We start from the raw sequence: 11,138 nt of genomic DNA, 5'->3' as shown, positions 1-11,138 counted from the left end.
ATGTATCCCCCAGATGATCACAGAACCCTCTGGGTATGGAGCTCTGTGCTGAGCTGGTTGGTGTGGGAGCAGCGGGAGAGCCCCCAGCACATCGGGTCCCCGTCCCTTCCATGCCCTACTGGGTGTTGGGAGGAGAAGGGGCAGAAGCTGGTGTGGGTGCCCCCATTCTTGTGCCCTGCCTCAGCCACAGATGTGCTGCAGGTCCCAGGAACCCTCTCATTTGCTGGGAGAACGCAAACACAAGGCTATTTTGCATCTCTAATTAGCATCGGAGGATAATTGGCCCCTCTGCAGCAATTATGCAGAAAGCGAGCCATTGTGGAGGGCCCCTGACACAGAGCAGGTGCTGCCAGCAACCCAGCTCCCACCACAACAATCCCCTTTTTGTCTGCCCATACCCAGCCCCAAGGCATCCTGTGAGCCCCTTCCGGGGCAGGGCGAGACATAAAGGCTCCATTTTTCCAGGGAAAATGCCTCTGCACAGAGTCTGCAGTGGGCAGCAGCCAGGAGGAGCACGTCCCCATTGCCCACAGCCATGGCGAGGTCGGGGTCGCTGCCTCCTCCTCTCTGTGCTGTCGTGCCCCGTGGGAAGTGCCTTCTCCAAGGCTCCTTTGCTAAAACGCCTCAGGATCCTCTGTTTGCCTTTGTGGTGCTGCACAAACACAGCCCTGCTAGCTGCCCCACCGGGGACAAAGTCTGTCCATGGGGCAGAGCCGAAGGTGAGGTTTCTACAGCCACCCAGGCCGCCTTTCCTCAATCCCTTCAGTTAAATCCATCCCACACAGCCGGGCGATGCCTTTGGGCCCATAGCATGGCACTGTGGGAAGAGGCTGCAATGGCCAAGAGGGGCAGGAGGGGATGGGGACACGGCTGCAAACACCTGGAGATGGGCTCAGTGCTGTCACCAGCGGCAGACCCGGCATTCAGCCGCCGATAAATTCCCCTTTGCAGTGATAATCTCCTTCCCAAGCCTCTCCTCTCCCTTTTCCAGCTCTTGTCTCTGAGCTGAGGAGGCGTGGGGACGCAGCACAGCCTCATAACCAGCGGTGCCACCGGTGTCCTGCCTAACCAGAACTGCTCCTGCAACACGGGGTTATTTTCTGCCTTGTTAGCCCTCAGATGTGCGCTGCCAACCAGCTGCAGGAGCCAGATTTTGGTGTAAGGTCACCGTGCCCCAGAGCTCGGGGACAACCTGTGGTGGCTGTGCTGCAGGAACCGCCGTGTCCCAAATATGTGATCTGTGGCAGTGCAGCACCCAGCGGGGCTGAGAACTGCGGGAGCAGCTCGGGAGGCTGCAGGAGGAGTGCAGCTCTAATCCGTTTAGCAAAGCGCTTGCTTTGCTGTTTGTGAGGCAGGAGCAAGAATGGCAGAGAGGAGATGTGCGCAGTGCAGCGGGATGAGAAGGACAAGGGCAGCAATCCTGATCAGGGCGTGGGGCCAGGAGATGCATTTCTCCCATGCAGCCATTGCTGCATCCCTGGGTCTGCCCCGTGAGGTTCGGCTTTCCCCCTCCTTGTCCTATCGGTGACCTATCCCTAAAGGAGCCAAAATGAGGGGATAAAATGGTGGCAAAGCCCCAAGATGCCACAGGCTTCTCCGTGCATCCTTGCAGCCACATCTCTCAGCCTCTCATACCCAGGGGTAGCTGTGGGTTGTGGGGGTTGAGCGTTGCCCCCACTGCCCTCGGGAGCCCCTGGCTCATCCTAAGCCTCCTCGCAGAGCTCCCTGCCAGCCGCTTGGTGCCATGGTGCCGGGTGAGGAGGGGGTGCGAGCAGAGCCTGCATTTCTTTGAACCCAGGGCTGAGGGCAGGATCCTGAATTTCTCACCAGGCAAGAAAGAGGATGCCAAACACATAGTAAGGAGGCAGAGGGAAGACAAGCACAATCATTCCGTTTGCTCAGCGCTGACAGCCCTGACAATTGCAGGCTGTTCAGGCTGGCTTTTTGGCTCCCAGCCTTCTTTTATGCATTGTGGGCAGCCAGAGGGACCCCGTTCCTGGTGCGGGATGGTCTGTGGGATCTCCATGGAGCAGCACCATAGTGCCAGTCCCCAGCTGCCAGAGCGAGTGTGGCCGTGGGGCCAGCAGCCCCCTGGGACTCCCCAGAAGTCCCTCAGGAGCCCTTGGGTGCCAGCAGGGCTGTGCGGGCTGTTACTGAGCTGATGCAGCTTTTGCATAACGCATAGAGCGGGGGCGAGCCACAAGATGCCACAGAACCTCTGCTGCCCCCCATGAGACCCTTACTGCTATTTCCCACCTGACAGCAGCCCCCCGAGCCCAGGCATAAGATAGAAAGCAATCGTCAATCCTACAGAAGTTTGGAAATGGCTTAAACCAGGCAGCAGTGAGCTGCTACATCAAAATCTCACTTCCCAGCTCTGGAGGAATTTTAGAGCTGACACCTCCCTCAGGCTGCACAGGAACATGCCGAACCCAAGCATCCCATCCGCTCAGCAGGGCCACCGCTGCCCCCATCGCCCACCGCCCGCTGGAAGCCCCTCGTTGCCAACCTCCAGGAGCCAGAACACGACGCGTGTCGGTACCTTGGGCGAATGGCTGCAGGGCCCATGGGAGGGCGCAGGGAGGCCGCTGGGGTGCGGAGGCTGGGCGGCAGTGGGGGTGGCCGGGGTGCTGGCAGGGAACCCAGAGGCTCCGTCTCGCTCGGGCTGGCTCTGCTCATTGGGAGGAAGGTCACGGCAGATGGGGAGGAGGGGGTAAAGATCAGCACGGAGATTACAGAGGCATTTTTAGCCAGCCAATCGCCACCCCGGCTCGGCATAATGACTCCTTTGCTGCACAAGGTGAAAACGTTACCGCAGGAGCGGCAAAGAATTAGCTTGGGTGGCTGCGGGGGGGTCCTCAGCCTCCCTGCACACTTTGCTGTAAGCTGCCACCTCTTCACGCTCTCTCCTTTCCCTTCATCCTATGGCTCACAGCCCCCATTCCCCTCTCCCTGTGCCTGCCAGGCCTGAGGTTGGGCTGGGAGTTGCCCCCCAGTCTGATCAAGAGATTCACCTATGAGAGCCTGCACCCATCTCCCCTGGGGTGCTGAGACCTCCAAGCAGCCTTAAGCGCTGATGCTGCATGGGGCAGCTCTATGGGATGCAGCTTGTGTCCTGCCATCCTGTGCTGGTTCTGACCTGAGCCACCATGTCCAGGACCAAGGAAGGACAGTGGGACCGCAGGGAGGGTCTGGGCTATGCTGAGCCCACAGATGGTGGTCAGTGGGGTGGATGAGCTGCGGTGCACATGGAGCATCCCTCTGATGCGTGGCCAAGGCACGGGCAGCATTTCTTGGCACAGAAAAGCAGCATTTGTGGTGGGAGCAGAGCTATGTGTGCTGGTGCCCAAAACCTCAGCACAAGGTGCTGCTGGGGAACTCAGTGTGCTGGAGGAGGGTTGCCACTCTGTGAGTGCCCCCAGGGTGCTATGGGTGGCTCAGCTGTTCTCCATCACCTGTCAGGATGCTTTGGGGCATTGAGGGGACTTCAGATGCCTTCACAAACCCCAAGACCTTTGCCCTGGAGGGAGCAGCATGGGTGGAACTCTCCACACCTGCACATCCGTTTCGCTCCCGGATCCCAGCCAGAAGTTTACAGCCTGGCTCCAAAGGGCAGCACTAGCTGACCAGCTCCTCCTCACCCCTGGCTCTGCCTGCAGCAAGGGTTGGGTTGATGGCAGCAAGGCTGCAATATGAGCACGTCATGGGGATGCTGCACCAGAGCACCTGGGTGTCCTGCTGTGGGCAGAGCAGGGCAGGAAAAGCCCTCCTGCAAACGTCCCCTCCCCTCATGTCCCCAAGGTATAGCTTTCTCCTCCCTGTGAAGGCAAGAAAAAAAGTCTGCTGCTCCCTGTTATGAGACTGCTTGGAAGCACCCAGAGGGGGCTGTGGGAGCCTCTCAGGGTGAATGTTTTCTCCTTGGTGACTGCTTCACTCATACTGAAAGGCAGCCATGCCCAAGCCCTGAGGCTGCTCTGTGCTGTCTCAGCCCTGCAGGGTTCCTGGTCCTTCCGTGCCACCCGTCCGGAGAACAGCCTGAGCAGTGCTGGGCCATGTGCTAATCCATGGGGGATGATCCCAGTCATCAGCACCGCAAATCCCATTGCTCTGTGACACATGTGGGAGCTGCCGGGTGCAGGGGATGTAGTGTCCAGCTGAGCACTGGGGCTGCCCCAGCGTCCATGCGGCTTGAGGACTGGCTGCTGCTGGGGAACGCTGGGGGCTGCCAGGCTCTGTGGGCACAAATGGAGCTGCTCCATGATGCAGCCTGTGGTGGAGGCCAGTGATGGAGGGAGGATGGCCGTGGAGGCTGTTGCTTGGCATCTGGCACCCTGCGCAGCCTCGAGGCGAGCTCCGTGTTTCCTTACTGTTCCTATTAATATTTAAAGGCGGCACTGAGAGGATGACACCACGAGGGATGCTGAGGCTACAGGGCTGGTCCCCATCAGGCGTCGCGGCAGACACCTCTCTCGGTGACCGGACCGGGGGCCTCGCACATTCCACTGCAGGCAGCGCCGCGGACACCCTCAGCGCTCGGGGGCCTTCGGGAGGCCGGAAGTGAGCGCGCGGCGCATGCGTCTTCCTTTCCGCTCTCGGCCCCGCTGAGACTGTCACGGTGAGGCCGCGCTCCGGGCCCGCATCGGGCTCGCATCGGCTCCATCCTTGGGCAGCGCCGTGAGGCGGTGGCGTGACAGCGGCGGGGAGTTCAGGCCCGGCCCGTCCGCTGTGGGATTTCCGGAATCGGGGGGATCTGGGCCCGAGTTGTCCAGGCGGATGACCCCGGGGGTGCAGTAGGCCGCGTGAGGCCCAGTTACCGGCAGGCCGGGCCGCGGGGCGCTCAGAGCCCTGGGCCGGGGGCAAGCGGCGGAGGGAGCCACGCTGTGCTGCCGGAGGGAGAACCTGGCCGTACTGACCGCGGGGCATTGAGGCCTGCCGGTTGGGCGCGGACTGCTGCATCTGGGGGCTCTGTGGGTTCCCTTCGCTCGGGTATCCGAGGTGCTGAGCGTCCGTCCCTTTGCTGCGGTCTGCCTGTGGCACTCAAGTGGGCTCCAGCAGTGGGTGCTGAGCACTGTGGGAGCACGATGTCCTTCCTACACTGTGGCTGTGGGTGGACAGCTTGGGAGGATTGCTCAGCTCCGTGGTTCTTCAACTGAGTGTGAATTACTGATTGTAGCACAAGCCAGGCTGGCAGCACCTGCAGTGCAGCTGAAACATGCACTGACATGAGCTGTGTCTGTGCCCTGCCAACAGTAGCCCCTGTCTCTTGTTCTAACTGACACCAGGTTGTTTACAGTCTTTAATATGGTGCTGTGATTTAGTGTTAAAAACAAGTTCTGGGTGCCTAGGCGTTCAGATGCTGCAATCTAGTTCAAAATCATTTTTAAGAAATGCAGTCTGCAGGGTTTTATTTCATATTAGGCTTTTTGTTTAAAACAGCTGTGTGACCGTTTTATTCAGGTAGTCACCTGAACATGTTTAAAATAGTATTTACTGCCTGCTATCTCTTCTTTAGATGTTGATGCCCAAGAAGAACAGAATTGCCATCTACGAACTCCTTTTTAAGGAGGGAGTGATGGTGGCCAAGAAAGACGTCCACATGCCGAAGCATCCAGAGCTCGTTGACAAGAATGTGCCCAACCTCCACGTCATGAAAGCCATGCAGGTACGGAGGTGAGGGCGAACTGCTGGGACCAAGCTGCGTGTCAGCTGGGATTTGGGCATGAGATGTTGTAGATTGCATCCCTGTGGATAAATATTGCCACTTGTTACCAAATAAACGTTGTCACAGATGTCGCCTTGTAGTCATCATTTCTTTCGTTATGTTCAAGTTATACTTGACCCATTTTCCTCATTATTACTGTTTCTTGTTTACTCTATCTGTTCTCCACAGGCTGTTGAAGGCTTTTGGTGTGATCCACATCTCTAGCTCTCTTTTTTTTTTCGAAGCTCTGATGCCTTTGTGTGTGGTATCATTATATTTTCTGCATGTGAACTTTAGATTATTGCCTGTTATCCCCGATGAGCGTGAAGTAACTGCGAATTCTCTCTCTAGTCTCTGAAATCCCGTGGTTATGTGAAAGAGCAGTTTGCTTGGAGGCATTTCTACTGGTACCTGACCAATGAGGGCATCCAGTACCTGCGTGATTACCTTCACCTTCCCCCTGAGATTGTCCCTGCAACCCTGCGCCGCAGTCGTCCAGAGACTGGCAGACCACGGCCCAAAGGTAACCTATGGCTGGGAGGTGACAGCTGTGTCAGCAGAGAGGAGCAGGGAATGAGGGAATGCGTGTTAGACAGTGTAGGAGAGGTTAGACAGCTGGATGTCAGCTTCCAGCACTCAGTGGTGTGAGTTGCTGTGATTTCTGGATGTATAAACATTGATGGGTGATGCATAGTTGTGGGTTTAATTGTGTTGATATTTGGCACTGATCTGATGGCTACTGGTGTGCTGAAGAATTGGAGGTGGTTAAAGAAAGCTATGAGAGTGAGGAAAGCACATCCTTCTCTGATAACACAAGGGAATGGAATCTCTGAGAGCAGGCCTGCAGGCTGTGGATCTGGGGGGCAGGTGGTGCCTGGAGCTTCCAGAGGGCTTTTCAGAGATTGTTGGCCTCTTTTGGGAAGAGCACTCAGACCACTGCAGTTCTCCAGCAGGGCGATGGCACGTGTGTTCTCTATGAGTCCAGCAGAGATGGAGAACTTGGCTCTAATAGAGGTGTCCTTAAAAAAGCTCCTTGGGAGGCCAGGACTGCCAGTGCAGGGCACAGACTGTGTTTGGATGTAGCAGGGGTGCAGAGGCTGAGCCTTGGTGCTGGACAATTCATGTGGGGATTCCTCTGGTAGCTGAGATGAAGCTGGGAATGCTTCTTCTGCCTTGATCACGCACAGTTAGCCTGACTTGCTTTGCAGCGTGTTGTTAATGCTGCCATTGCTTTATAAAATTCATAAGTACACGTGGTGTGCTGGTTTTGTAGTTCTGATTTTTCATTTCTCAAAGCAGAATGGAGGTGATGGTCATGCAAACATGAATTCTTGCTGATGTTGTCATCTGAGATTGCCAGAAGTGCTCTGTGAAATACCTTTTGTTTGCTTCTTGTGGTTTCTTGTCCGGGGGCAGACAAACACCTCAGTGTAGGATGTGAACTGTAAAACTACCAGGAACTGCAGGGAGAGCAAAATCCTCTGGAAACTCTTGAGAGAAATGAGGGAGCTGCTGCACCTGTGGCTGACAGACAGCATTGCCAGATCTCTTAGGGGCAAAAAATAGTTTCTCTCAAGGTAGGGAGGTGTTGGGGTTTTCTGCTTTACTTCTGTGCAGTTGCTGCTTCTGGAATGTTACTCTGCCTTCAAACAAGGACTGAAAGGGGAGTCCTGAGTGACAGAGCTTTCTCCTGTGGCTCTCAGAGCTACCTGGTAGCCCTGGCCCAGTCAGCAGGTTCTGGGCCCTGTGCTCGGGGCAGAGGCTGTGGGCACGTTCTGGTGAGGAGTTCTGCCTGCAACTCCCACAACTTGATTTTTAGGCAGACAAAACTGTGGCATCATCTGCTTCAAAAGAAAGAATCGCAGTGAAACTAAGAACATGATGGTTTCTTTGATCTCTCAGCTTTGGATGTTATCCAGTTTATCCTTTAGAAGCTGTATTTATCCAGAGGGCTGGAATGACTGCGTATCTGATGAAAGCTTTTGTAGTTCCTGGCTAAAGTGTCTTTTCTGGTGCTTTCATGCAGTGCTCCCAACCTTCACAGGTGATGCTTGGTAAAGAAGCTGGAACGTTCAGTCTAAAGCAGATTTCAGTATTTGTATCTGCAGTTTGTTACATGTGTAATTAAACCCCTAGAAATTAAAGATGGGGAGACTGAATTAAAAAATGCGTGCAAAGCAACAGCCCACCCGTTGGCACTGGGATGTGTTACAATGGGTTGACCAGGATGGAAGTGAGGGATGTAGAAGCACTTAGAGGAGAAGTTGATTGGTTTGTGTATCAGTGAGCAGTATTTCTGTTTGCAGTAGGTGTCTGTTGGAATGATTGGTTTTTATTTATGGGGAAAAAAGTGCATAGAGAGGAAGAGACTTCAGAGATACACGATTCATTTCTTGTAGCATGCTTGAGACCACAAGTACACCGTGATGTGCCAAGCAGCAGCTGGCTGTAGTTGTGTCCTACTGCCTGAGTGTGGAGACCCTGCTCTGAGACCATGGAAGAGCATTTAATCTTTGATATTCTGTGGAGAAATCCATGAGTTGCACAGAAACAGGCAGTTCCACCTCATCCGTTTCTTTCCTGCAAGTATTCTGTCAGATTTTAATCTGATGTTACATAGATAATCTGCTCTTAGCTTTATTAATCTATTCAGTTGTGGAGGATTTGTAATGCTGATAGTATTTTAGATTGGGATCAGGATGCCATGCAGTTCGTGACACAGCTAGGAGCAGCCTTGCCAGTTGTGACAGATTCTCTGCACTTCTGATTATTAGGAATAATTGCTGTGGCTGTGTTGGATGCTGTGGGTTCAGTTTAACTGTTTGACTTCAGCCCAAGCACGAGCTCTGGCAACTTGTACCCTCGAGGTGAAGTTTTCCTCGCTCTGTTGCTTCCCCAGTTCAGCTTACATGCACTGAGCTGAGGTGCAGCGCTGCTGGTGGCCGTAATGCTTGGCTGCAGGGATCACCACCAGGTGTGGGGCCACACTCGAATACGCCGTGCCTGTCCTCTGATGTCGCTGTTCTGGCTTACAGGTCTGGAGGGTGAACGCCCTGCACGTCTGACTCGGGGAGAAGCCGACAGGGACACGTACAGGCGCAGCGCTGTTCCACGTGAGTCTCGCTGCTGCGCGTCAGGCTGAGCTCTCGCTCTTTGGGAAAACTGTCTTCAGCATTTACCTCCTTTTGAAAAGGAAATGGGGAAATGAGGCTGTTGGCACAGCGTAGGCATTTACACAGCAGAGTTCCTTTTTAGCTGCTGTGAGTAGCATTCTTCTTTTAAATTTTGGCAAGATGTGCTGGGGGGATTCCAGGCTGGGGCCGGGCTCCCTGCAGTGGTGACCAGGGGCACAGACTGGAACGTGGGAAGTTCCATCTGAACGTGAAGAAAAGCTTTTCTTTGAGGGTGTCAGTGCCATAGAACAGTCCTCCCAGAGAGACTGGAGCCTCCTTCTCTAGAGATTTCCAAAACCCACCTGGATGCTTTGCTGTTCAACCTACTGTCAGAAACCTGCTTTAAGGGGAGGTTGGGCTGGATCCTCCTTCCAGCCCTTAGTATTCTGTCGTTCTCCACTTGGCCAGTGGATTCTTTGGTTTGTAACTCAGTCATTTCTCTCATCAGCTGGTGCTGACAAGAAGGCTGAGGCTGGTGCTGGAGCAGCCACCGAATTCCAGTTTGTAAGTATTTGTATTCAAATTGGCTTCTTGTGTTTGTGCTCTGAGGTAGAGATGCTGCACATACTGTATCTGCGGGTGTTGGGTATGGTGCTTATCAGCAACTGCTGTCCCTTACACTCAGCTGCTCTCTTATTAAGGAAACTGAAAGCCTTACTGCTGTGACAAGAAGTCAGTGACACATATGAGAAGCAAGCTCAACTTTCTAGAGGAAGTGTATTATTTTATATGACAGCAACAGAAGAGTTTGAGATGTGGCAGAGCTGGTCAAGATGGGTTCATTTTTGCATAGTGTCACTGGTCTGCTTAGGGTAGCTAGCCTCAGATCAGAGTTAAGCTATGCTTGGAGCAGGGGATATTTATTAAAGTAATGCAGTGTTGAGGGCAGATAGCTGGCCCTTCTGTCAGTGGTTTTTGCACTGTTTGTTTGCTGTTGCTTGTTTAATATGGTGACTTCTAATGCTCTTCCTTTTCTGTTGCAGAGAGGTGGATTTGGTCGTGGACGTGGTCAGCCTCCTCAGTAAACCTCCTGCTCATGTTTTGTGTATAATAAAATAGGTGAAAATGCCACTTGGGCTGCATCAGTGTTTTGTTTGTGTCATTCTAGAGCTCACATAACAGGGAGGTGACTCGGATCTTTGGCATGCACACAGCCATGGAGTAACTTGTGGTTAGAAAACAGTTTATGGGAAGGAGCTTTGTAGGTTGGTGATTACTGACACATGGTTGTGCTCGTGTGCAGAGGTGATTTATGGGGGGAATGAGGAGCTCTTGGCAGCTCAGAAGTGCTGTGGGCAGCTTTTCTGCTCTGCCTGGGAACACGCTCATTTCTGATCATGCAGTAAAGCTGTGTAGAGTGAGTTTTTATTTGTAAACAGAAAATGGAGCAAGTCACCTGTGTTGTGAATTGCACATAATCTATGCAGGCAGGTCAGCATTTCCTGTGTTAGGAATTCTGAATTCACTGGGTTGATCAACTGGATTAAGAAAGGAGGGTTGTGGCAGCATCTGCTGTCTGGAGCTGAGCAGAAGTGAGAGAGGGAGGAGTGCAGGCCGGGGCTACACTGCAGCATGCAGCCTGCCAGCAGGTGTCACCCGCAGACTAATAATGGCATGGTGCTAATTGGTAAGGGTTTTCTGTTGCTTGATAGATACTTCTTTCTAGAAAAGCCTTAGGATCAAGAATACAGAAACACAGAACCCAGTGTGAAAGGAGGTACTTACAATCCTCATGTAGGGATGGAGCAAACTGTAGGCACGTGAATTTTCTTAAGATCTGATATCTGAGGGACTTAGAGCTGCAGGGAGAGACAGGCTGCCTCAAATGTTCATTTTAATCAAGCACTCCATCTGCCACCTGTCAAGTTTGTGCACCTCGATGGAGCTGAACCTAATGGCGACTAAACTGCTGAGTCCCACACGACTGGATTTAGCCGGGACACACAGCCTACAGCTCTTAATGCAGATGTGCATTAAAGCAGCTCTTTTTTTCCAGCTGTGCAATGCACTGCCCAGATCCAACGGGGCTCTGAAATCTCCGCCTGCTTTCCTGTAATGTTTATACATATTTCTACGCGGGAGCTCCAAGTGAGCAGGGCAGGGGGAAAGCAGGTCCCAGCCCAGCCTGACTGCGGCCCTGAGGGCCGTTTTACCACCCCAAACCCCTCGGGTTGAGGCCGAGCCCAGGGCGACCTCATTGGGCCCCATCCCCCGGCCCGCCCCGCCGCCCGCCCCTTTGTTCTGCGCCCCCCGACCGCGCTCCG

At 53.9% G+C, this 11,138-nt stretch overlaps 2 protein-coding genes across 2 annotated transcripts in view; one reads left to right on the top strand and one right to left on the bottom strand.

Moving 5' to 3' along the window:
* PACSIN1 (protein kinase C and casein kinase substrate in neurons 1) overlaps positions 1–2,625 on the bottom strand; it is a 14,877-nt gene extending 12,252 nt beyond the window's left edge. Inside the window, exon 1 of the mRNA XM_042833677.1 lies at positions 2,543–2,625. The gene's annotated coding sequence lies outside the window, so the exon portion shown is untranslated. The remainder of the gene's footprint in view (positions 1–2,542) is intronic.
* A 1,905-nt stretch (positions 2,626–4,530) lies between these two features.
* RPS10 (ribosomal protein S10) lies at positions 4,531–9,945 on the top strand. The gene is made up of 6 exons (XM_042833631.1): positions 4,531–4,615; positions 5,513–5,662; positions 6,053–6,224; positions 8,737–8,814; positions 9,323–9,378; positions 9,858–9,945. The coding sequence occupies exons 2-6, from the start codon at positions 5,513–5,515 to the stop codon at positions 9,897–9,899; spliced, it is 498 nt and encodes a 165-aa protein (XP_042689565.1). The 5' UTR covers positions 4,531–4,615; the 3' UTR covers positions 9,900–9,945.
* Positions 9,946–11,138: the final 1,193 nt, after the last annotated feature.

Source organism: Centrocercus urophasianus, unplaced genomic scaffold (assembly GCF_019232065.1).
Source record: "Centrocercus urophasianus isolate 14NV4802_14NV808 unplaced genomic scaffold, USGS_Curo_1.0 seq_42, whole genome shotgun sequence".
Classification (NCBI taxonomy): Eukaryota; Metazoa; Chordata; class Aves; order Galliformes; family Phasianidae; genus Centrocercus; species Centrocercus urophasianus.
The sequence above is the reverse complement of the archived record's forward strand: the minus strand, read 5'-3'. Positions and strand labels throughout refer to the sequence as shown.